We start from the raw sequence: 26,224 nt of genomic DNA, 5'->3' as shown, positions 1-26,224 counted from the left end.
TTAAAAATTATGAAAAGAATAAATACAATGTATTTTTTATGACAATGCTCAGTCGCTAAGTTATGTCTGTGAGCCCATGGACAGAAGCACACCAGGCTTCCCTGTCTTTCACTATCTTCCTGAGTTTGCTCAAATTCATGTCCATTGAGTCAAAAATGCTATCCAGACATCTCATCCTTTGTGGCCCCTTCTTTTCCTCCTGCCCTCAGTCTTTCCCAGCATCAGGGGCTTTTTGAGTGAGCCTGTTCTTTACATCAGGCGGCCAAAGTATTGAAGTTTCAGCATCAGTCCTTCCAATGAATATTCATGATTGATTATGATTAACTGGTTTGATCTCCTTGCTGTCCGAGGAACTCACAAGAGTCTCTTCAGCACCACTATTCTAAAGCATTAATTAGCATTAATTCTTTGGCACTCAGCCTTCTTAATGGTCCAAGTCTCACAACTGTACATGACTATTGAAGCCTAGTGTGATTTTTAGTGCTTCCCTCTCTCAGACCGAGTTTCAGGGCGATCAGGTTCCCCTTAGCCAGAAAGCTTAAGGCTCTCTGACTCATTTCTGAAACATTCATCTCCTTTGCCTTCCTCCACCCATGAGAAAGGTTGTCCAGCAGATTTCAGCCAACACTTATTAACCACCCACATCCACACACTCCCCCGATGTGTCCACATTAACAAGGTCTTCCCGATCAGCATCAGAGATGTCCTGACAATTCCTCTATGTCTTCCTAGAGCTCCCTGAGAACCATCTTGAGGGGCTATCCATTTCACCGTTGGAGGGAGAGGCTCTGCCCAACTCCATAGTAAGTGCCTCCTATTCATCTGAGATAAAAGTGTTGCTTCATAACTTTATTTTCTAGCTGAATTCAGATAAAGGTTCAAATTATTCCAGACAGTTCATAGAAACAGTTTTTAATTTGATGGATGAATTTCTCCCAGCAGATAACTTATTCAAAAGGATGTTTTTCAAAAATGACAACATGAATTAAAAACTGGAATCGGGAGCAGTTTCCTCAGCAGAAACTGTTCCTTCCTGAAATGAAAGTTTTAATTACTGCTGAAAATGAGCTGGAGTGCTCTTCCAGGAGGAGCGCCAGCCTTTCCCACAGGTGTCCTCTATTGTTCTTTTGGGGCTACGGACTGAACAGCACATTCCCATTCGGTTTTCTGACAAGAAAAAGAGAACAAAAGACCTGAATGCACAGTACTCAAGACACTGACACACTCACACCGTTTTCTTCTTTCTAATTGCAGGCACGTGAGCAAGCCAGTGAACATGGTAATTATTCAGGGATCATCCCTCTGATGAAAATAATCTAGTTGATGAAGGTGGCAATCTCTTGCCAGCTCTGTTTGGAGAGTTGCCCTGATGCTGAATTCCTAAAGGGGGTGAAGGGAGGGGGTACAGATAAGAGACTGATTTCCCAGAAAGAAAATGTCTGTGGTCTATGGTAGGTGGAAACAACTACATCATTTAGATGCGTGTGTTTGGGTCCCATGTGTGAGCCCATGCAGTGTGATTCTCAAGCTGTCTGTGTGTGTTTCCTCAGGAGCTGTCTCCCTTTTATAGAGCATAAGTCAACTGTGAACTTTCTAAACACTTCTGATCACACTGTGCACTGGCTATAGATTACTTAATTCTTTCCTCAACTCAATTATTACTCAAGTTTGGTTAATATTCATTTTGCTGGAATGGAGATGGTGCTGAGAAAAAATGGACCAAGCTACTGACTTCCTAAGTGGAAAAGGATAAACTGAAAACCTCGGGGTGGTCCCAGTGTGTCTGATCTGGACCCCTGACCTGTACTTATCACTCAACCATGGGATCCTCAGTCATGGAGCAAGGGGTCCCTGCATCTCTGTTTATGCTTGGAGGTACTAGAGCTCCAGAGGTTCAGATTGTGCCCATCATTGTAAAATGGGCTCAGTGGTCATGGGACACAGGGCAAACGTAGGGGGATTATCGCCAACATTGGCACACTCATTATTGTGAAACACACCTTGGGATTCCTATCCTCCTGGTCAATTCAAAGATCTGAAAGTTGTGTTCCCTTGTTTTGACAGTCCAGGCCATATCTGTTGGTGCTAGTGTCACTGCTTAACCAAGAACAAAAGAAGATTGTCATCAGGGAGATATTTCTTTGTACTGGGTGACATTTCCATAAGCCTTACATTGGTTAAACCCTGGAGCACACTTTCATGGGAAGGTGTTATATAGATCTCACAGTGGAACTTGACACTCTGCTTGGTGACCTTGACTCTTGTTGTGAACCTCCTGCACACCAGGGTCCAAGAAGGTCAACGTTTACCCCATGCTTTCTCTCCATGATGAACTGTCCCACTAAATGTATGACTTCAATGAGTGTGAACAAACACTGACTCAGTGGACGTGCAAATATGTTTGGACAGTGAAGACTAGGAAGAAACATCACATGATAGATTATAGCTATTTGGCAAGGTAGGGTTGAATTCAGTCCTCTAACAGAGATTGCTTTTAATCAAGAACAAAATCTCACAGAAAACTTAATAAGTGCATCAGCTGAAACTGAATCCTGGGGAGGCAGTGATCTAGGAAGAAATCCTTCTGGATAGGGGTGGTTTTGCAGAAGATATAAACAGGCAGGAGTTTCATGAGTCTCTGTCAGTGAAAGGTGGCATGCATTTCAGTGGTTCTTTTTTCCCGAACTGTTAGGTTATCACTAGTTAAAATACAGAAGTTTTGTTTCGTTATTTCCAGCTCCTCTGATTTGCTCTTATTTATACAACAAAGAGGAGGACTCAACAGCAACTCAGTGCATAGTTACTAATGCCTTATGCACACACTCCACCCCATGCCCCTCCAATGAACAAGGCTCCTGAGAGGTTAGTGAGCACCTTACCTGTGTCCCTGTGCTGTTCTGTGTCCCTCCAGTTCCTCAAGAGGACATGGTGGTGGAGCTGCCCCGGGACTGGGCTGAAGACAAGGCTCTGAAGACTGTGGACGTAAGTGCACCTTTCTTAACCGGGGCAAGGCTGCGGCTTCACTGCTTTATTTTCCTTTTAGTCGAATACAGGTATAGTAATCTGACAATTTACGTTACCACTGAGGCATGCAAATACTTGGCTGGGAAAGTAGAGAGGATAAATCTATTATTAACACAGTCCAGATTCAAAAGGACATTTCAATAAGACAGCATCATTTATTACTGTAGGTACTTTGCTCAACAGAAAGTGTTCTTTCTTGAAAAAAATTTGTAAACGTTGGTCAAATTAAAACTGAGAGATCTTATGTGAAACAGACCAGTCTTCCCAACAGAAGATTGTCTGTTTTATTTTGGAGCCACTGAAATGAAGAGTGCTAGTTACCTGAGGACAAAAAAACAGGTAACAGAAGACTTAGTGCAGAAAACTCAAGAAGCTGAGACACTCACTCTGTTTTCTTCTCTGCAATCACAGGAATCCGGGGACGCCTGTGAACACGGTAAATATTCAGGGATCATCATTCTGCTGAGGGACAATCCAACTGATAAAGGTGGGGTTCTCTGACTGGCTCTGGTTGGAGAGTGGCCCTGATGCTAGATTCTTATTTAGGGTGTGGGCTGTGGGTGCAGAGAAGAGACTGATCTCCCAGGAAAGAACGATGCCTTTGTTCTAGGGTACCTGGAAGCAACTACATCATTTAGATGTTGTGGGTTTGTGTGAATCAGGGTTGGGGGTCCATGTGTGAGCCCAAGTGGTGTGATTCTGAAGTTCTGTGTCTGTGTGCGTTGCCTCTGGAGATGCATCCCTGTTACACAGCACTAGTCAACTGTGAACTTTCTAAACACTTCTCACTACCACTGCACACTGGCCATACATTACCTGATTCTTTCCTCAACTCAGTCTTTCCTCAGAAGCGAAAGTGAAAGTCATTCAGTGTGCATTCCAGTCTTTGCATCCCCATGCACTAGTGTCCATGGAATTCTCCAGGCCAGAATCCTGGAGTGGGTAGTCTTTCCCTTCTCCAGGGAATCTTCCAAACCGAGGGATCAAACACAGGTCTCCAGCATTGCAGCCGGATTCTTTAACAACTGAGCTATCAGGGAATCCATTCCCCAACATAGCTTAATATTAATTTTCCTCAGGTGAAGATGGCAATTGGACAAATGGCCCAAAGTCTTAACCTCCTATTGGAAAAGCCAAACTGAGTACCTAGGGTTGATCCAAATTTGGCTCTTCTGAATGAGTAAGCTGCTCCTACCAGTCAGCCACGTGATCCTCAGTCATGTGGAAAGGGGGTCCTGGCATCTATATCCATCCTTGGAGGTACTAGCAGGCCCAGGGGTCCAGATCCTGCCCGTCATTATAATTATAAGGTGGGCACAGTGGTCAAAGAACCCAGGGTAAACATAGGTGGATTAACGCCAATTTTGGCACAGTCATTATTGGGAAAAGAATCTCGGGACTCACATCCTCTTGGTAAAGTCACAGATTCTGAGCGTTGGGTGGCCTTTTGTAGAGTGTAAGTCCTATGTGTTGGTGTTCCTATCTTTGTATACACAAGGACAAAAGCATATTATCATCAGAGGTGTATTTCATTGTACCGGGTAATTAGCATAACCTCACATTGATTAAACCCTGTAGTACACACTCAAGGCAAATTGTCAAATAAAGCTCACAGTGGAACATGATAGTCTAGTGACCATGACTCTTGTCGTAAATCTCATACACAGCTGGGTCAGAGACAGTCAGGTTCACCCCATGCTTCCTCTCCATAATGAACTGTCCCACTAAAAGTGTGACTTCTGTGAGTGTGAACCGCCACTGACTCAGTGGACTTGCAAACATTGTTTGGAAAAATCAAGCCTGGAAAATAACATCGCATGATTAATAAAAGCTATTTGGAAAGGTAGTATTGACTTTAGTCCTCTAACAAGAGTTTACTTTTAATCGAGAATAAAGTCTCACAGACTTGGTAAGTACAATAGCTGAAACAGTGGATTCTGAGGATGCAGTGATCTAGGAAGTAATCCAGAAGATAGGTGTGATTTCCCAGAAGCTCTAACAGCCAGGAGGGCCATGTGTCTCTGTCATTGAAAGCTGGCAAGCATTGTAATGTTTCGCTTTTCCCATTACTTTGGTTATCACCAGTTAAGTGCAGGCACTCTCTTTCATTGCCTTCCTGCTTGTCTCCTTTGTTGTACTTCATCCAGCAAAGAGGAGGGTTCAAGAGCAGCTCAGTCCCCAGTTACTAACCTCTCTCATGTACACATTCCACCCCATGTCCCATCAAACAAACAAACAAGAAACCTGAGATCTTTGGAAGCAGCCTCTCCTCTGTCCTGATGGCTATATGTTTCCCTCTAGTTCCCAAAGAGGACCTCGTGGTGGAACTGCCCCAGGCCGGGGCTGAGGAATCGGCTCTCCCACCTCTGGAGGTAAGCTCAACTCTCTGTGTCTCACATAGATGCTGCTTCACTCCTTTATGTTTCATTCAGTGAAATACAGTTATAGTAATCTGACAATGTATATTAGCACTTATGTATGCAATTCCTTGCTGGTGAAATATTGACCATAATTTTGTTATCAACAGAGACCTGATTCAAAAGGACACTAAAAAATACCGTCAATTACTACTGTAGGTACTTTCCTCAGTAGAAATTTTTTCTCCTGGAAACTGAAAGATCTTAAGTGAAAGAGCCCAGCCTTTTCAACAAGGGTCCTCTCTGTTTTCTTTTGGAACGATTGATTTTTTTAAGAGTTTAGTTACCTGAGGAAAACAAAAACTCAGATAACATAAAACTTACTGCAGAGAACACACGGTGCTGGCCTCCCTCACACTGTTCTCTTCTCTCTAATCACAGGCAGCTGGAGCAGCCAACGAACATGGTAAATATTGAGCGACCGTCCCTCTGCTGAGCAACAATTTAGCTGATGACTGTGGGGCTCCTTTGCCACCTAGCTTTTCAGAGTCACCCTGATGCTGGATTCCTATGGGGGGTAAAGACTGGGGGTCCAGAGAAGAGACTGATCTCCCAGAAAAGAACAATGTCTATGTTCTATGGTACATGGAAACAGCTACATCATTTAGATACTGTGGGTTTGTGTGAATCAGGTTTGGGGGCCCATGTGTAGGCCCATGTGTTGTGATTCTGAAGCTCTATGTGTATGTGTTTCCTCAGGCGATGTTGCCCTCTTACACAGCACAAGTCAACTGTGTACTGTCACAACACTTCTCATCCCCACTGGACATTGTCTATATATTACCTGACTCTTCCCTCAACTCAGCCATTCCTCAAGTTTGGTTAATATTCATTGTCCTCAAATGGAGATGGTGCTGAGAAAAACAGCCCAAGCTCTTGACCTCCTAAGTGGACAAGCCAAACTGGGAACCTGTGGGTGGTCCCAGTGTGTCTGCTCTGGACCCCTGACCTGCACTTATCACTCAACCATGGGATCCTCAGTCATGGAGCAAGGGGGTCCCTGCATCTCCGTTTATGCTTGGAGGTACTAGAGCTCCAGAGGTTCAGATTGTGCCCATCATCGTAAAATGGGCTCAGTGGTCATGGGACACAGGGCAAACGTAGGGGGATTATCGCCAACATTGGCACAGTCATTATTGTGAAAGACACCTTGGGATTCCTGTCCTCCTGGTCAATTCAAAGATCTGAAAGTTGTGTTCCCTTGTTTTGACAGTCCAGGCCATATCTGTTGGTGCTAGTGTCACTGCTTAACCAAGAACAAAAGAAGATTGTCATCAGGGAGATATTTCTTTGTACTGGGTGACATTTCCATAAGCCTTACATTGGTTAAACCCTGGAGCACACTTTCAAGGGAAGGTGTCATATAGATCTCACAGTGGAACTTGACACTCTGCTTGGTGACCTTGACTCTTGTTGTGAACCTCCTGCACACCAGGGTCCAAGAAGGTCAACGTTTACCCCATGCTTTCTCTCCATGATGAACTGTCCCACTAAATGTATGACTTCAATGAGTGTGAACAAACACTGACTCAGTGGACGTGCAAATATGTTTGGACAGTGAAGACTAGGAAGAAACATCACATGATAGATTATAGCTATTTGGCAAGGTAGGGTTGAATTCAGTCCTCTAACAGAGATTGCTTTTAATCAAGAACAAAATCTCACAGAAAACTTAATAAGTGCATCAGCTGAAACTGAATCCTGGGGAGGCAGTGATCTAGGAAGAAATCCTTCTGGATAGGGGTGGTTTTGCAGAAGATATAAACAGGCAGGAGTTTCATGAGTCTCTGTCAGTGAAAGGTGGCATGCATTTCAGTGGTTCTTTTTTCCCGAACTGTTAGGTTATCACTAGTTAAAATACAGAAGTTTTGTTTCGTTATTTCCAGCTCCTCTGATTTGCTCTTATTTATACAACAAAGAGGAGGACTCAACAGCAACTCAGTGCATAGTTACTAATGCCTTATGCACACACTCCACCCCATGCCCCTCCAATGAACAAGGCTCCTGAGAGGTTAGTGAGCACCTTACCTGTGTCCCTGTGCTGTTCTGTGTCCCTCCAGTTCCTCAAGAGGACATGGTGGTGGAGCTGCCCCGGGACTGGGCTGAAGACAAGGCTCTGAAGACTGTGGACGTAAGTGCACCTTTCTTAACTGGGGCAAGGCTGCGGCTTCACTGCTTTATTTTCCTTTTAGTCGAATACAGGTATAGTAATCTGACAATTTACGTTACCACTGAGGCATGCAAATACTTGGCTGGGAAAGTAGAGAGGATAAATCTATTATTAACACAGTCCAGATTCAAAAGGACATTTCAATAAGACAGCATCATTTATTACTGTAGGTACTTTGCTCAACAGAAAGTGTTCTTTCTTGAAAAAAATTTGTAAACGTTGGTCAAATTAAAACTGAGAGATCTTATGTGAAACAGACCAGTCTTCCCAACAGAAGATTGTCTGTTTTATTTTGGAGCCACTGAAATGAAGAGTGCTAGTTACCTGAGGACAAAAAAACAGGTAACAGAAGACTTAGTGCAGAAAACTCAAGAAGCTGAGACACTCACTCTGTTTTCTTCTCTGCAATCACAGGAATCCGGGGACGCCTGTGAACACGGTAAATATTCAGGGATCATCATTCTGCTGAGGGACAATCCAACTGATAAAGGTGGGGTTCTCTGACTGGCTCTGGTTGGAGAGTGGCCCTGATGCTAGATTCCTATTTAGGGTGTGGGCTGTGGGTGCAGAGAAGAGACTGATCTCCCAGGAAAGAACGATGCCTTTGTTCTAGGGTACCTGGAAGCAACTACATCATTTAGATGTTGTGGGTTTGTGTGAATCAGGGTTGGGGGTCCATGTGTGAGCCCAAGTGGTGTGATTCTGAAGTTCTGTGTCTGTGTGCGTTGCCTCTGGAGATGCATCCCTGTTACACAGCACTAGTCAACTGTGAACTTTCTAAACACTTCTCACTACCACTGCACACTGGCCATACATTACCTGATTCTTTCCTCAACTCAGTCTTTCCTCAGAAGCGAAAGTGAAAGTCATTCAGTGTGTATTCCAGTCTTTGCATCCCCATGCACTAGTGTCCATGGAATTCTCCAGGCCAGAATCCTGGAGTGGGTAGTCTTTCCCTTCTCCAGGGAATCTTCCAAACCGAGGGATCAAACACAGGTCTCCAGCATTGCAGCCGGATTCTTTAACAACTGAGCTATCAGGGAATCCATTCCCCAACATAGCTTAATATTAATTTTCCTCAGGTGAAGATGGCAATTGGACAAATGGCCCAAAGTCTTAACCTCCTATTGGAAAAGCCAAACTGAGTACCTAGGGTTGATCCAAATTTGGCTCTTCTGAATGAGTAAGCTGCTCCTACCAGTCAGCCATGTGATCCTCAGTCATGTGGAAAGGGGGTCCTGGCATCTATATCCATCCTTGGAGGTACTAGCAGGCCCAGGGGTCCAGATCCTGCCCGTCATTATAATTATAAGGTGGGCACAGTGGTCAAAGAACCCAGGGTAAACATAGGTGGATTAACGCCAATTTTGGCACAGTCATTATTGGGAAAAGAATCTCGGGACTCACATCCTCTTGGTAAAGTCACAGATTCTGAGCGTTGGGTGGCCTTTTGTAGAGTGTAAGTCCTATGTGTTGGTGTTCCTATCTTTGTATACACAAGGACAAAAGCATATTATCATCAGAGGTGTATTTCATTGTACCGGGTAATTAGCATAACCTCACATTGATTAAACCCTGTAGTACACACTCAAGGCAAATTGTCAAATAAAGCTCACAGTGGAACATGATAGTCTAGTGACCATGACTCTTGTCGTAAATCTCATACACAGCTGGGTCAGAGACAGTCAGGTTCACCCCATGCTTCCTCTCCATAATGAACTGTCCCACTAAAAGTGTGACTTCTGTGAGTGTGAACCGCCACTGACTCAGTGGACTTGCAAACATTGTTTGGAAAAATCAAGCCTGGAAAATAACATCGCATGATTAATAAAAGCTATTTGGAAAGGTAGTATTGACTTTAGTCCTCTAACAAGAGTTTACTTTTAATCGAGAATAAAGTCTCACAGACTTGGTAAGTACAATAGCTGAAACAGTGGATTCTGAGGATGCAGTGATCTAGGAAGTAATCCAGAAGATAGGTGTGATTTCCCAGAAGCTCTAACAGCCAGGAGGGCCATGTGTCTCTGTCATTGAAAGCTGGCATGCATTGTAATGTTTTGCTTTTCCCATTACTTTGGTTATCACCAGTTAAGTGCAGGCACTCTCTTTCATTGCCTTCCTGCTTGTCTCCTTTGTTGTACTTCATCCAGCAAAGAGGAGGGTTCAAGAGCAGCTCAGTCCCCAGTTACTAACCTCTCTCATGTACACATTCCACCCCATGTCCCATCAAACAAACAAACAAGAAACCTGAGATCTTTGGAAGCAGCCTCTCCTCTGTCCTGATGGCTATATGTTTCCCTCTAGTTCCCAAAGAGGACCTCGTGGTGGAACTGCCCCAGGCCGGGGCTGAGGAATCGGCTCTCCCACCTCTGGAGGTAAGCTCAACTCTCTGTGTCTCACATAGATGCTGCTTCACTCCTTTATGTTTCATTCAGTGAAATACAGTTATAGTAATCTGACAATGTATATTAGCACTTATGTATGCAATTCCTTGCTGGTGAAATATTGACCATAATTTTGTTATCAACAGAGACCTGATTCAAAAGGACACTAAAAAATACCGTCAATTACTACTGTAGGTACTTTCCTCAGTAGAAATTTTTTCTCCTGGAAACTGAAAGATCTTAAGTGAAAGAGCCCAGCCTTTTCAACAAGGGTCCTCTCTGTTTTCTTTTGGAACGATTGATTTTTTTAAGAGTTTAGTTACCTGAGGAAAACAAAAACTCAGATAACATAAAACTTACTGCAGAGAACACACGGTGCTGGCCTCCCTCACACTGTTCTCTTCTCTCTAATCACAGGCAGCTGGAGCAGCCAACGAACATGGTAAATATTGAGCGACCGTCCCTCTGCTGAGCAACAATTTAGCTGATGACTGTGGGGCTCCTTTGCCACCTAGCTTTTCAGAGTCACCCTGATGCTGGATTCCTATGGGGGGTAAAGACGGGGGGTCCAGAGAAGAGACTGATCTCCCAGAAAAGAACAATGTCTATGTTCTATGGTACATGGAAACAGCTACATCATTTAGATACTGTGGGTTTGTGTGAATCAGGTTTGGGGGCCCATGTGTAGGCCCATGTGTTGTGACTCTGAAGCTCTATGTGTATGTGTTTCCTCAGGCGATGTTGCCCTCTTACACAGCACAAGTCAACTGTGTACTGTCACAACACTTCTCATCCCCACTGGACGTTGTCTATATATTACCTGACTCTTCCCTCAACTCAGCCATTCCTCAAGTTTGGTTAATATTCATTGTCCTCAAATGGAGATGGTGCTGAGAAAAACAGCCCAAGCTCTTGACCTCCTAAGTGGACAAGCCAAACTGGGAACCTATGGGTGGTCCCAGTGTGTCTGCTCTGGACCCCTGACCTGCACTTATCACTCAACCATGGGATCCTCAGTCATGGAGCAAGGGGGTCCCTGCATCTCCGTTTATGCTTGGAGGTACTAGAGCTCCAGAGGTTCAGATTGTGCCCATCATTGTAAAATGGGCTCAGTGGTCATGGGACACAGGGCAAACGTAGGTGGATTATCGCCAACATTGGCACAGTCATTATTGTGAAAGACACCTTGGGATTCCTGTCCTCCTGGTCAATTCAAAGATCTGAAAGTTGTGTTCCCTTGTTTTGACAGTCCAGGCCATATCTGTTGGTGCTAGTGTCACTGCTTAACCAAGAACAAAAGAAGATTGTCATCGGGGAGATATTTCTTTGTACTGGGTGACATTTCCATAAGCCTTACATTGGTTAAACCCTGTAGCACACTTTCAAGGGAAGGTGTCAAATAGATCTCACAGTGGAACTTGACACTCTGCTTGGTGACCTTGACTCTTGTTGTGAACCTCCTGCACACCAGGGTCCAAGAAGGTCAACGTTTACGCCATGCTTTCTCTCCATGATGAACTGTCCCACTAAATGTATGACTTCAATGAGTGTGAACAAACACTGACTCAGTGGACGTGCAAATATTGTTTGGACAGTGAAGACTAGGAAGAAACATCACATGATAGATTATAGCTATTTGGCAAGGTAGGGTTGAATTCAGTCCTCTAACAGAGATTGCTTTTAATCAAGAACAAAATCTCACAGAAAACTTAATAAGTGCATCAGCTGAAACTGAATCCTGGGGAGGCAGTGATCTAGGAAGAAATCCTTCTGGATAGGGGTGGTTTTGCAGAAGATATAAACAGGCAGGAGTTTCATGAGTCTCTGTCAGTGAAAGGTGGCATGCATTTCAGTGGTTCTTTTTTCCCGAACTGTTAGGTTATCACTAGTTAAAATACAGAAGTTTTGTTTCGTTATTTCCAGCTCCTCTGATTTGCTCTTATTTATACAACAAAGAGGAGGACTCAACAGCAACTCAGTGCATAGTTACTAATGCCTTATGCACACACTCCACCCCATGCCCCTCCAATGAACAAGGCTCCTGAGAGGTTAGTGAGCACCTTACCTGTGTCCCTGTGCTGTTCTGTGTCCCTCCAGTTCCTCAAGAGGATATGGTGGTGGAGCTGCCCCGGGACTGGGCTGAAGACAAGGCTCTGAAGACTGTGGACGTAAGTGCACCTTTCTTAACCGGGGCAAGGCTGCGGCTTCACTGCTTTATTTTCCTTTTAGTCGAATACAGGTATAGTAATCTGACAATTTACGTTACCACTGAGGCATGCAAATACTTGGCTGGGAAAGTAGAGAGGATAAATCTATTATTAACACAGTCCAGATTCAAAAGGACATTTCAATAAGACAGCATCATTTATTACTGTAGGTACTTTGCTCAACAGAAAGTGTTCTTTCTTGAAAAAAATTTGTAAACGTTGGTCAAATTAAAACTGAGAGATCTTATGTGAAACAGACCAGTCTTCCCAACAGAAGATTGTCTGTTTTATTTTGGAGCCACTGAAATGAAGAGTGCTAGTTACCTGAGGACAAAAAAACAGGTAACAGAAGACTTAGTGCAGAAAACTCAAGAAGCTGAGACACTCACTCTGTTTTCTTCTCTGCAATCACAGGAATCCGGGGACGCCTGTGAACACGGTAAATATTCAGGGATCATCATTCTGCTGAGGGACAATCCAACTGATAAAGGTGGGGTTCTCTGACTGGCTCTGGTTGGAGAGTGGCCCTGATGCTAGATTCCTATTTAGGGTGTGGGCTGTGGGTGCAGAGAAGAGACTGATCTCCCAGGAAAGAACGATGCCTTTGTTCTAGGGTACCTGGAAGCAACTACATCATTTAGATGTTGTGGGTTTGTGTGAATCAGGGTTGGGGGGTCCATGTGTGGGCCCAAGTGGTGTGATTCTGAAGTTCTGTGTCTGTGTGCGTTGCCTCTGGAGATGCATCCCTGTTACACAGCACTAGTCAACTGTGAACTTTCTAAACACTTCTCACTACCACTGCACACTGGCCATACATTACCTGATTCTTTCCTCAACTCAGTCTTTCCTCAGAAGCGAAAGTGAAAGTCATTCAGTGTGTATTCGAGTCTTTGCATCCCCATGCACTAGAGTCCATGGAATTCTCCAGGCCAGAATCCTGGAGTGGGTAGTCTTTCCCTTCTCCAGGGAATCTTCCAAACCGAGGGATCAAACACAGGTCTCCAGCATTGCAGCCGGATTCTTTAACAACTGAGCTATCAGGGAATCCATTCCCCAACATAGCTTAATATTAATTTTCCTCAGGTGAAGATGGCAATTGGACAAATGGCCCAAAGTCTTAACCTCCTATTGGAAAAGCCAAACTGAGTACCTAGGGTTGATCCAAATTTGGCTCTTCTGAATGAGTAAGCTGCTCCTACCAGTCAGCCACGTGATCCTCAGTCATGTGGAAAGGGGGTCCTGGCATCTATATCCATCCTTGGAGGTACTAGCAGGCCCAGGGGTCCAGATCCTGCCCGTCATTATAATTATAAGGTGGGCACAGTGGTCAAAGAACCCAGGGTAAACATAGGTGGATTAACGCCAATTTTGGCACAGTCATTATTGGGAAAAGAATCTCGGGACTCACATCCTCTTGGTAAAGTCACAGATTCTGAGCGTTGGGTGGCCTTTTGTAGAGTGTAAGTCCTATGTGTTGGTGTTCCTATCTTTGTATACACAAGGACAAAAGCATGTTATCATCAGAGGTGTATTTCATTGTACCGGGTAATTACCATAACCTCACATTGATTAAACCCTGTAGTACACACTCAAGGCAAATTGTCAAATAAAGCTCACAGTGGAACATGATAGTCTAGTGACCATGACTCTTGTCGTAAATCTCATACACAGCTGGGTCAGAGACAGTCAGGTTCACCCCATGCTTCCTCTCCATAATGAACTGTCCCACTAAAAGTGTGACTTCTGTGAGTGTGAATCGCCACTGACTCAGTGGACTTGCAAACGTTGTTTGGGAAATCAAGCCCGGAAAACAACATCGCATGATTAATAATAGCTATTTGGAAAGGTAGTATTGACTTTAGTCCTCTAACAAGAGTTTACTTTTAATCGAGAATAAAGTCTCACAGACTTGGTAAGTACAATAGCTGAAACAGTGGATTCTGAGGATGCAGTGATCTAGGAAGTAATCCAGAAGATAGGTGTGATTTCCCAGAAGCTCTAACAGCCAGGAGGGACATGCGTCTCTGTCATTGAAAGCTGGCAAGCATTGTAATGTTTCGCTTTTCCGATTACTTTGGTTATCACCAGTTAAGTGCAGGCACTCTCTTTCATTGCCTTCCTGCTTGTCTCCTTTGTTGTACTTCATCCAGCAAAGAGGAGGGTTCAAGAGCAGCTCAGTCCCCAGTTACTAACCTCTCTCATGTACACATTCCACCCCATGTCCCATCAAACAAACAAACAAGAAACCTGAGATCTTTGGAAGCAGCCTCTCCTCAGTCCTGATGACTTTCGTTTCCCTCTAGTTCCCCAGGAGCACCTCATGGTGGAACTGCCCCATGCCGGGGCTGAGGAATTGCCCCTCGGACCCCTGGAGGTAAGCTCAACTCTCTGTGTCTCACATAGATGCTGCTTCACTTCTTTATGTTTCATTCAGTGAAATACAGTTATAGTAATCTGACAATGTATATTATTAGCACTTCTGTATGCAGTTCCTTGCTGGTGAAATATTTACGTTAATTCTCTTACCAACAGAGACCTGATTCAAAAGGACACTAAAAAATACCGTCAATTACTACTGTAGGTACTTTCCTCAGTAGAATTTTTTCCTCCTGGAAACTGAAAGATCTTAAGTGAAAGAGCCCAGCCTTTTCAACAAGGGTCCTCTCTGTTTTCTTTTGGAACGATTGATTTTTTTAAAAGTTTAGTTACCTGAGGAAAACAAAAACTCAGATACCATAAAACTTACTGCAGAGAACAGATGGTGCTGGCTACCCTCACACTGTTCTCTTCTCTCTAATCACAGGCAGCCGGAGCAGCCAATGAACATGGTAAATACTGAGCGACAGTCCCTCTTCTGAGGAACAATTTAGCTGATGATTTGGGGGCTCTCTTTCCAGCTAGCTTTGCAGAGTCACCCTGATGCTGGATTCCTACGGGGGGGTCCAGAGAAGAGACTGATCTCCCAGAAAAGAACAATGTCTGTGTTCTATGGTACTTGGAAACAGATACATCATTTAGATACTGTGGGTTTCTGTGAATCAGATTTGGGGCACATGTGTGGGCCCATGTGTTGTCATTCTGAAGCTCTATGTGTGTGTGTTTCCTCAGGCGATGTTTCCCTCTTACACAACACAAGTCAACTGTGAATTGTCTCAACAGTTCTCATCCCCACTGGACATTGTCTATACATTATCTGACTCTTCCCTCAACTCAGCCATTCCTCAAGTTTGGTTAATATTCATTGTCCTCAAATGGAGATGGTGCTGAGAAAAACAGCCCAAGCTCTTGACCTCCTAAGTGGACAAGCCAAACTGGAAACCTATGGGTGGTCCCAGTGTGTCTGCTCTGGACCCCTGACCTGCACTTATTGCTCAGCCATGGTCCTCAGTCATGGAGAAAGGGGTCCCTGCATCTATGTCCATGCCTGGAGGTACTAGCAGCTCCAGAGTTCCAGACTCATTTTAAGGTGGGCTCAGTTGTCATGAAACCCAGGGCAACCAAAGGTGGATTAACAGCCAACTTTGGCACAGTCATCAGGGTAAAAGGCACCATGTGGTCGCATCTTCCTGGTCAGCTCTCAGATCTTGAGAGTTGTGTGGCTGTGTAGACAATGTTGGTCATATGTGTTGATGCTAGTGTGATTGCTTAAACAAGAACAAGAGCAGATCCTATCAAGGAAACATTTCATTGTACTGGGTGACATAACCATAAACCTTACATTGATTAGACCCTGTATCACACAGTCAATGGAAGGTGTCAAATAGATCTCACAGTGGAACTTGGTAGTTAGTCTAATGACCATTACTTTTGTTGTAATCTCCTGAACATTGTTGTAATCCTGGGTTAGACAAAGTCAGCGTTCAGCCTATGTTTCCTCTCTACAATGAACTGTCCCACTAAATGTATGACTTCTGTGAGTGAACAGCCACTGACTCAGTGGACATGCAAACATTGTTTGGAAAATGAAGACTGGGAAAGAATATCACATGGTTAATAGTAGCTATTTGGAAAGGTAGGATTGAATTCAGTCCTCTAACAGAGTTTGCTTTTAATCAAGAACAAAGTCTGAGAGAAAACATTCTAAATTCAGTAGCTACAAATGTGGATCCTGGGGAGGCAATGATCTGAGAAAAAATCCAGAAGACAGGGACCATTTCACAGATGCTCTAAATAAGCAGGAGGTTCATGGGTCTCTGTCATTGAAAGCTGGCATACATTTTAGTGTTACTTTTTTCCCGATCATTCAGGTTATCCCTAGTCAAAACGCAGAAGACAGGGACCATTTAACAGATGCTCTAAATAAGCAGGAGGTTCATGGGTCTCTGTCATTGAAAGCTGGCGTACATTTTTGTGTTACTTTTTTCCCGATCATTCAGGTTATCCCTAGTCAAAACGCAGAAACTGTGTTTCATTTCTTTCCTTCTCCTCTCCTTTGCTCTCCTTCATCCAGCAAAAAGGATGATTCAACAGCAGCTCGGTCCATAGCTACTATCCTCCCTCATGCATACACTCGACCCTATGTCCCCTTCAAATAAAAGGAAAAAAAAAAAAAAAAGAAGAAAGAAACACTGAGAGATTGATAAGCATCCTCACCCATGTCCTGACTGCAACTCTGTGTCCCTCTAGCTCCCCAGGAAGACCTGGTGGAGAAACTGTGCTTTCTATAATCAACTTTCCCACTATACATATTGCCCTTGTGAATGTGGACAGGAACTGACTCAGTGGACATGCACACTATAGAAAACAAATATTGATAGAAAAATATGATATCATTCATAGTGGCTCTTATTAAATGGCAGGAACTCAGTATTGCCAAATACTGCATATTTGATTTCATTTAAGAAAATTGGCTAGTGAATTAAGAGAATAGCATACTTTGCCCAATATTGAATTCAGTTCCCTAACAGAGATCACTTTTAATCAAGTACAAAGTCTCATACAAAACATGATGATTAGAATATCGGCAATTGTAGATCCTGGAGAAGAGTGATCTGGGAAAAATCAAGGGACAGTGGTAATTTAGCAGGACCTCACATTAAGCAGGAGGAGTCATGGGTCTCTTTCATTGAACAATACACACATTTTAGAGCTTTCCTTTTTTAAGATTGAATATTTCATGTTGATTAGGTTCCTCTAGCTAGAAAGCCAAAGTACTATTTTCATTTCCTTCTTCCTCTCCTTTACTTTCCTTCCTCCTCCAAAGAGGATGGATGAACACAAGTTCACCTCATGCTTAATAACCTCCCACATCTGGACACACCACCCCATGTCCACACAAAGAGAAAACCCCCTGCATGATTCCTGAACAGCTTCACCAGTGTTCTAACAGCTACTCTGTGTCCCTCTAGACTTCACTGAGGACCTGCCAGTCAACCTACCATGTGACAACACAGAAGAGACTCAGTGTTTCTCCAAGGCAAGCTGTTTTTGTTTGTTTGTTTGTTTGTTTGTTTTGTATGAGATAGAAATATTGTTTCATTTCTCTTTCAGTAGAATTAAGTTGTGACTCTGATGGTTTTTATTTCATTTAGAGACAGTTCCCTTTGTTGGAATAATGTAGACGAGAGTCTTATTACCAACTCATGATTCCTCAGTCCACAAGATACTAAAATTTTTAGCATCCATTACACTCTGTAGAGTACAGATTTCTCTCTCCTGCAGCAACATTTCTTCTAGGAAAAGAATTGTGCAATTTCCAGCCTAAATGGACTTGGAGTTCCATCCTCCAGGCACAGGTCGTGCCTTTCATCCTGAGGATGTGTGTGCTGATCTTGCTGGGTTTCCTGGACTCCACACTGCTCCTCATCAGGTTTTCTACTGTCACCCAATGAACCAAAGACTGTGCATCTATGTGATCTTACCCTCATAGCATCTTCTCTTCTGTACTTGCAGGTGGCCCTTTCAGGATGTGAAAGTGGTATGTATTCTAGAATCATTCCCTTTGGGAGAAAAAACTTTGTAGATGAGAAAGTTGGGGCTTTCTTGCTGGTTTTAGTGTAGAGGCCAAACTGATTCCAAATTCCTGCTGGGAATGAGTATAGGGGCCCTGGTGATAGAAAGTAATTTACAAGAGATCAATGTGGATGATTACTGTAGTTCCCGGAAGAAGCTGTATTATGGTTAATAGTCTAGGTTTGTGTCCATGGGACTGGGTGTGTTTTTATGTATAATGAATAGTGTGATTCTTTGTGTGTTTGAATTTTTGGGATGTGTTTTCCAAAATATCTATCACCCTAAACGTCACTGTTAGTGGTGTCAGCCCCAAAATATTTTCCATCACAATGTACCATGAATGTTTATGTGTATAAAAAGAAAACAAAGTATATACATTCACTGTATCCATTGATTTTATACCAAGTGAACATCCTTTTCCCAGGAAGACAAATCCCATCACTGCCGAGGAAGATGTTTACAGGATTCTTTTTAATTTTTATTAAAATTTTTATTGGCTGTTCTTGGCCTTCCTTGCTGCCCAGGCTTCTTTCTACTTATGGAGAGCAAGGGCAACTCTCTAGTTGTGGTGCGTAGGCCTCTCACTTTAGTGGCTTCTTTGTTGCAGAGCATGGCTTCCAGGGCTCTTGGGCTTCCATAGTTTGGCACGTGGGCTCAGTAGTTGTGGTACATGGTTTAGTTGCTCCACAGCATGTGGAATCTTTCCAGACCAGGGGTTGAACTCCTGTCTCCTGCATTGTCAGGTAGATTCTTAACCACTGAGCCACCATAGAAGTCCTATAAGATTCTTAATGAGCAAAACTGTGTTTCAGAATCCCCTTTATTGGGTCAACCACACCTTCATTTAATAGTAAATCTCATCACTTAGTAGGTCTTGTAGGATTTTGATTGTTCATGGTTCACCACTCTGCCACTTCCCTCATTCAAACTCTTTCTGTTGGAGCCTCAGAATGAATCACCCACTTCATCCAAGGCCCCAAGTACTGGGGAGGCTCCTTCCTTCTGCAGGGAGCCCCTGGTACCCAAGAGCAACACCTAGTTTCAGAGGAATCTGAGAAAGGAGGAGGCTCCAGGCACAAATGGAGGAAGTTCATTCCAGCTTTGCCTCTTACCCTTTGAAGTGTCCAATCTGTCCTGTTAACTCAATGCACCATGTTGTTTAGCACATCTCTAGAACTTTTCCATCCTGCCACTAAAATCCTGTAACCATTGAACAGACACTCCCTGTGTCAACCTCTTCCCAGGTCTTGGATCCACCCTTTTATTCGCTGCTTCCCTGAACTTTCCTTTCGATATGGCAGGTAAGTGGAATTGTTCAATATTTGTCCTGCGACTAGCTTATTTCGCCCTTACCAATAGCTTCCCACTTTGCTTCAAATGACAGGATTGCCTTCATTTTTAAAGACTCAATCACATTCCAGTGTATGTATGCACCACATTTTCTTTCTTGATTTATCTGCCCTTGGACACTGAGCAGTTTTTCTACCTTGATTGTTGTGTACGATGCAACAATGGGTATGAGATTATAGGTATCTCCTGGAACATTCTAGTTTTATCTCCTTTGGATATAAACTCAAATAAATGATTGCTGGATCTTATGATAATCTTAATAATTTTTTGAGGGACTTCCAAACTGTTCTATAATGGCTATGCCATTTATCATTCCTACCAACAGGCATGGAAGTTCCACTTCTCTACATATTTGCCAACATCTATTATTTTCTTCATATAATACACCTCCTGAAAGGTGATATCTCCTTTTGACTTGGTTTCCATTTCCACTAAGTACCCCACTTGCTACTTAGTGATGCTAAGCATATTTCCTATGTATATTGATCATTTCTATGTCTTCTATGAAGAAATGTCTATGGAAGCTTTTGAACATGTTTTAAAGTCAGTTATTTGCCTGATATTATTGTGAAGTTGTGTTTTAGCAGTTGCTTTTATATTCGGGATATTGGCCCTTTATTCAGATACAAAGTTTGCAGATACTTCTTTGATTCTATAGGTTGCCTGTCTATTGATTTTTGAGGAGACGATCCTTTCTTCACTTGATAATTTTAGAACCTTTGCAAATATCATTTGGCCACAGGGGTCAGTATATTCAAGATTCCCTCCTTACGATTCATTGGTCTCTCTGCCTATTTAGCTGCAGGTAGAACACAGTTTTGACTGCTGTGGCATTCTTGCCTGTTCTGAATTTAGGAAGCCTGAAGGCCCCATTGTTGTTCTTTGCTCTCAAGACTGCTTTTGTTCTTTGGGTTTCTTCTGGGTTCCGTAGTTTGGGAGATTTTTTTTTTTCCATTTTATTAAAATGACATGGGATTTTGTAAGTGGTTTCAATATATATGTAAATCACTTTTAGGAGTATAGGAAGGTCAACAACACTAAATATTCCAGTCTATGAATATGGTACGGTATTCTGATTACTTGTCTCTTCTTCTTTTAACAGTGTTCTATGGTTTCCAGTGCACAAAACTTTCACTTCCTAATAAGCCCTTTCCACTGCCTTCCTTGGGTCCTGTAGAATCAGGGATGGGAAAGATGGGCTCAGGAAGAGAGTGAATATTCCTCCCTTCCCTCCATACCTACTTTCTGGTTACTTGTAGTACACAAATGCTGGGCCATGCCCTTTACCTCTACCCACAAATGAGCTCCCTCCTGAGAATTTTCTTTGAATCTGAGTGTTCACCTTACTAGGGCTTCACTGGTAGCTCAATTGTTGAAGAATCTGCCTGCAACGCAGGAGATCCTGTTTCGATTCCTGAGTCAGGGCGATCTGCTAGAGAAGGGATAGTCTACCCACTCCAGTATTCTCGAGCTTCACTTGTGGCTCAGCTGGTAAAGAATCCGCCTGAAATGTAGGAGACCCGAGTTCAATTCCTGCGCTGGGAAGATGCCGTGGAAATGGGAACGGCTACCCACTCCAGCACTATTGGGATGTTCACAAGCACTCTCCCAGTGCCTGGACTGGGTTCAAGAGCCCCAGATTTACCTGCATATGAATGATCTTATCAGGCCATCATATCATCTGGAATAAATGAAAAACAGAACAGGCAATTAGTTGCCTTTTTCTTGTCTGTGGAGCCCTTAGAGCTGAACTTTCCAGTGTAGTAGCCATTAGCTAGAGCTGCCTATCTATAATTAACATATTTCAACAATACTTAACTTGTTATATTGAAACAATCACAAAGAGCACACATAGCTTGGTCACACTAGTCATATTTCAAAAGTGTCCATAAGCATTGGCATTTCAGCTTCATAAGCTGGAATATAAGAGCTCTATTGGGCCTGTAGAAGTAGAAGGTTAAAAGGTAATTTTCTCAGCCTCTTTCTCATGTGAATATGTTCAAATGTGATCACCGTCTTGTTGAAGGGCTCTGACTCCACAAAGCACAGGGAAGGTCTAAGCCTGGAAGGAAGACCAGGGAGATGCTGTGTGAGCCAAGTGGAGGAGGAGAAATGGGTAGCTCAACTTGTGTAATAACTGTATTATTGCTCATGGTTATCTTTCTACAGACTGTTTTGTGGAAAACGTTAGCAGCAATGATGTGGAAGAGAATGCAGGTAGGGAACAACTCTCAGGTGGGATTTAGAGGGAGAGGGTTCCTGGACCATTTGAGTTACACCTGCTTCTTCAGAGATGAATATAAACCAAGGAAGAAGAAGGAAATATGTCTAGAGTTGTAGTTTGTTCTTTTCATATTTTAACAATATAATAGAGCTATGTGTCCATGTAGTTTATTCTGTTGTGCTTATAGCCATTTCTTCTTGCTTTTCCATTTAGAAATATCCTTTCTCACAAGACTCCTTGTTCCTTGCCTTTTCACCTGCCAAATATGAAACCTTGGCTTCTGGTTATTACCTGCAGTGTAGTATACATGAAGGACTTTGGCTTCATGTTTAAATTCTCCTATGATGGCCATATCCTAGTGGCACAAAAGTCTCATAGTCACTTGACACTGGAGACCAAGTTCTGGCAGTGAGTGTCAGGTTGTGGGTGAGATATGAACTCTCTCCCTGTGCATTTTCAGAACGTGTGGCCTGCCCTCATGTTTGTCCTCACTGTTTATTCCTCATGTAAAGGGTGCTCTCAGGGTTGAATGAGTCAGAACACACGTGCTACTGAGTCCCTGCCTGGGCTGAGTCTGCTGGAGTTCCTCTCAGAACCACACCTCCCCAAGGATGCTGTGCTGAAGGTGCTTCCATGTGAGAGCAGCCCATGTGTCCCTAGAGACCAGCATGGCTGCAGATTCTAGAGACTGTGAAGGGGCTGCTGGCTTTCTTTACACATGTTCTAGGAGCCCTACTGATCTGGTCTTCTGGGACTGACCAGACCTAGGTCAGAGACTCAGAGCAGCAGGACTCAGTGTGGCTACTCATCTTAGAACCCAGTACTCCCTCCAGAGAGAAGCTCTCGGTGGTTTTGATCACAATCTTTGCACACTCCTCAACTCGTTTATTTACCTTTCATTTTTTTACTTGTTTTACATTTGAGTTGTGGTATTTTCTTATATACTTTGAGTATAATCTCCCTTTCTGATATATTGTTTGTAATTTTTCTGTAGGTTATCTTTTCATCCTACTGATTGTTGAAGAGACTATGCTTTCACTCTTTTCTTGTCTTAGAAACTTGGTGAATTTCATTTGACCCTATAACCATGAGTTTACTTGGGGCTCTTTGTTCTGGTCTTTAGGGCTATGTATGTGTTCCTATGTCACTATCATACAGCTTTGATCCCTATATCTTTGTACTGTATTTTGAAATCAGGAGGTGAGAAAATTTGAAATTAGTTCTCCAGATTATTGTGGCTGTTTGGAGTCCTTAGGGGTTCCATATATATTTTTGGATTTCTTTTTTCCATTTCTGGCTAAATGAAATTGAAAGTGTTTGCCTCTATCCTCTCTTAGGGTCTGGGAAACTTAAGGTGTTGCTGAGAGCATTAAGTATCTCCCAGACCACTGAGGTCACGTCAGGCAACAGGATAGTCTCTGTTATGTGAACTTTTTGTCCTTCCCTCCCCTAGGACTCAGAAGATTCTCATGTCCATGTCAGGCCCTTTTCTGAGAGTGATGGATTGTTTAATTAAATAATGGACTCATTAGAGACTGTGGCCATACACACATGGTCCTTCTTCTAATGTTTCCATGTTGGAGAACTCTAGGGTTGGTGGAGACTCAAGGAGGAAGGAAAAGAACAGTGACTAGAGGAGAGAAATGATGAAGGAAGTAGAGGGGAAACAGCGGGAGAAGGAGGCAAGCAAGGTCATGGGCAGAGATGCATGGAGACAGTGACCACCTGGAGGAGGAACACGTGGAAATGGCGTCATTCCTCATCACTCATAGACAAGCTGAGGGTGGCAACAGGATGTTGGATGTCAAAGACCCACTTTTTCATTGCAGAAGTGAAACACTGAGGCCCTGGGAGGTCCCTGGAGACAAGGGCACCAGGGGTCCCAAGGCCAGGTTGTGAGGAGCACAGGGTCCCCTGGTCACATCCTGACTCTAAATCTCCCCTTTGCTTTCCCACAGCCACTCCAGATGACTGCTGCCCTCAGACACCAAGAAACTGCATGGTGCATATTGAGGATTTGGAGGAGAGCAAGACTATAGAGGTCATTTATTTCTTCTTTCATATCTTTTAAAAATGTTCTCTCTTATCCTGATCAATAGACTCTTCTTTGCAGCCCTTCCCTTTCTCCTCTTTCCCTCTTTTTCTGATTAGCCTTCTGCAGGACCTGGTGTCTTATAGGCACTTGGGGACCTAGGAGCTTATATAAAATCTATGAATCTATCTTAAGCCCTATTCCCCCATTTTCTGAGCATTTCCCTACTCCTGTCCTCATGTCTGCACCCTTGAACCTGGCTTTGTCACCATGAGTGGCCTGAGCAGGAGTTGAGGCTGGAGTCAGCAGGTCTGGACCCACACAGCTGAAGGGCCCCCATGAAGTCTGCACTGCCCTGAGCTACCCCATATGGTTGCTTTCCTACCCTGGGAGGGATTGGACCTGCTTGACTGATCTCTTCCTTCCAGATACCAAAAAGATCTCTGGTCATCTTTTTGAAGACTGCTTCAGGAGAAGTCAGCAGCGATGATGAGGAAGACCTGGAAGAGCAAGAGTGAACGTGGGACCTGGGGTGAAAGGTGAGGCAGACGAGGGCCTGTGTCTCTGTCATGACCCCATTCGCTTGTTGGTGCTTCAGAATCACCAGCAGAAACCATGGGGTCTGCTTCTGAGGGTTACCACAAACGTAGAGACAAGAGGGTGGTAACACTCTGTGCAGACGAGTGGAGGATGCCCTGAGCATGTCTCCCCAGGGCACAGGTCCCATCCAGAGATGCCCCCGAGGTTGCAGGACTGGCTTCTCTGGCAGCTCTTACATTTGCAGGGAGGCTGGGGGGCACTGTGGGGCCACCGTGTGCAGGAGTCCAGGAGCTGCTGTTCCAGAGTGCTCTCTTTAAAGATCTCCCCGTGGGGGTTTCCTCATCTCCCTCTGCAGGATCCAGCTCTGCCCTCCCAACCCTGCTAAAGGCAGCAGGGGGAATCCCTAGTCCATTACCAGCTGCAGAGAGAGGTTGGGGCGGCCCTGCCCTCCCCAGTCCTGGGCTCTGGGAACAGAGTGAAGGAGACACAGGTGCCCAGAGGTCATGCAGGCAGGGCATCACCTGGCAGCTCTGCATCCCTGTGGGTGCTCCCTGGTCCTGAGGGTCCCAGCCAGCCTGGGGGTGCCCAAGTCTGGGGTTTCTCAGGATCTGGAACCCTGGGGTCCTAGGTCACCTCAGGGCAGCATCTCTCAACCTGAATTTGGAGGTTCTGTAGATTTTTCTGTGTATGTGTCCAACTGAAGACACATCAGAAAGCAATTTAGTCCTTTGTGCACTTGGGATGGTGTTGCTAGTGGTAAAGAACCCTCCTGCCAATGCAGGAGACATAAGAAAAGGGTTTGATCCCTGGGTATGGAAGATCCAATGGAGAAGTAGATGGCAACCCACTCGAGTGTTCTTGTGTGAAGAATCCCAGTGAGTGAGGAACCTGGTGAGCTATCATCCATAGGGTTGCGCAGACTCAGAGATGACTCAGGCGACTGAGCCGCACACTTGGGATGAGTGGCAGGATTCAAGTTACTCATGTTCCTTTTATTTTGTTCCCAAGTCTGTCATTAATAACATATCTTGTTTTATTATAGTTTGAAAAGAAATGTTTTCTCTCAAATTTCAATGTTGCGATATGCTAAACAGTTAAAATGTACTTTTTATAATATAAAAACAGTTTAAAGGCAGAAACCTCAGGAGAGTTTGGTTGGGGCTTAGAAATAATTATTCAGGAAAACAGAGATTCCAGGTGATTGTCCATTTCCAATGCTCAGGTCTCAGGAGCAGTTGTACTGTGTAGGATGGGTGGGCAGGTTCTCCTACCCTCTGTGTCATCTGACCTCCTGCTTCTCCCAGGGCCTAGAGGGAAGGGGGGACCCAAACTTTCAATCCTGAATCTCAAGTCCCCTGTTCCTTTGCCTGAGTCTCACTGTCCAGGGGACCCATCAGTTGAGGTTTGCCAGCCAGATGCCCAGGTGTACTTGCTCCTGGGGGACATTTCTAGACACTCCTTACTAACAGACAACACCCTCAGCAAAGAGCAGCAAACAGACCCAGTGCCTTGCAGATCTGAGCTCCAAAGCCAAGTCTAGATGCTGGGAAGTCTTCTGGGTCCTGCACACCCTCCCCAGGGAGCCCTCCTCTGTCTGACTCTGCATCTTCCAGGGACTCCATCACCTGTGTTGGTGTTGCAGGCTCTGCTCTGAATCCCTGAAGACCTGGACCTGGACATCATCCTGGACCCCAAAGGGGATGGAGCCCCCACAGCACCAGGAGCCTCATCTGGACCAGATCAGGGGAGGCCTCACTGCCTCTCTACTGAGAGTCCTCATTTTGTACAGCTTCATTTGTTTTGCTCTGTCGATTTAGTATTAGTTTTATCTACAGTTTTATCTTTTTGTTCTGTATATATCTATATGTTCCATATTTATAAGTAAGTTTTTTCATTAAATGTTTTTATCTATTTACTTTCAAAA

The 26,224-nt window shown here is 44.0% G+C and overlaps 1 protein-coding gene across 1 annotated transcript; it reads left to right on the top strand.

Moving 5' to 3' along the window:
• The first annotated feature begins 732 nt into the window (after positions 1-732).
• LOC147357021 (uncharacterized) lies at positions 733-26,224 on the top strand. The gene is made up of 16 exons (XM_086345537.1): positions 733-2,982; positions 3,436-3,460; positions 5,326-5,396; positions 5,823-5,847; positions 7,502-7,572; positions 8,026-8,050; positions 9,916-9,986; positions 10,413-10,437; positions 12,093-12,163; positions 12,617-12,641; positions 14,506-14,576; positions 15,006-15,030; positions 17,551-18,119; positions 19,399-23,769; positions 24,189-24,299; positions 25,943-26,224. Exons 1-13 carry the CDS (start codon positions 2,926-2,928, stop codon positions 17,706-17,708), a joined length of 720 nt encoding a protein of 239 aa, XP_086201663.1. The 5' UTR covers positions 733-2,925; the 3' UTR covers positions 17,709-18,119; positions 19,399-23,769; positions 24,189-24,299; positions 25,943-26,224.

Source organism: Bos grunniens, chromosome 16 (assembly GCF_055505025.1).
Source record: "Bos grunniens cultivar Pamir isolate PY7600 chromosome 16, Bosgru_T2T1.0, whole genome shotgun sequence".
Lineage (NCBI taxonomy): Eukaryota > Metazoa > Chordata > Mammalia > Artiodactyla > Bovidae > Bos > Bos grunniens.
The sequence above is the reverse complement of the archived record's forward strand: the minus strand, read 5'-3'. Positions and strand labels throughout refer to the sequence as shown.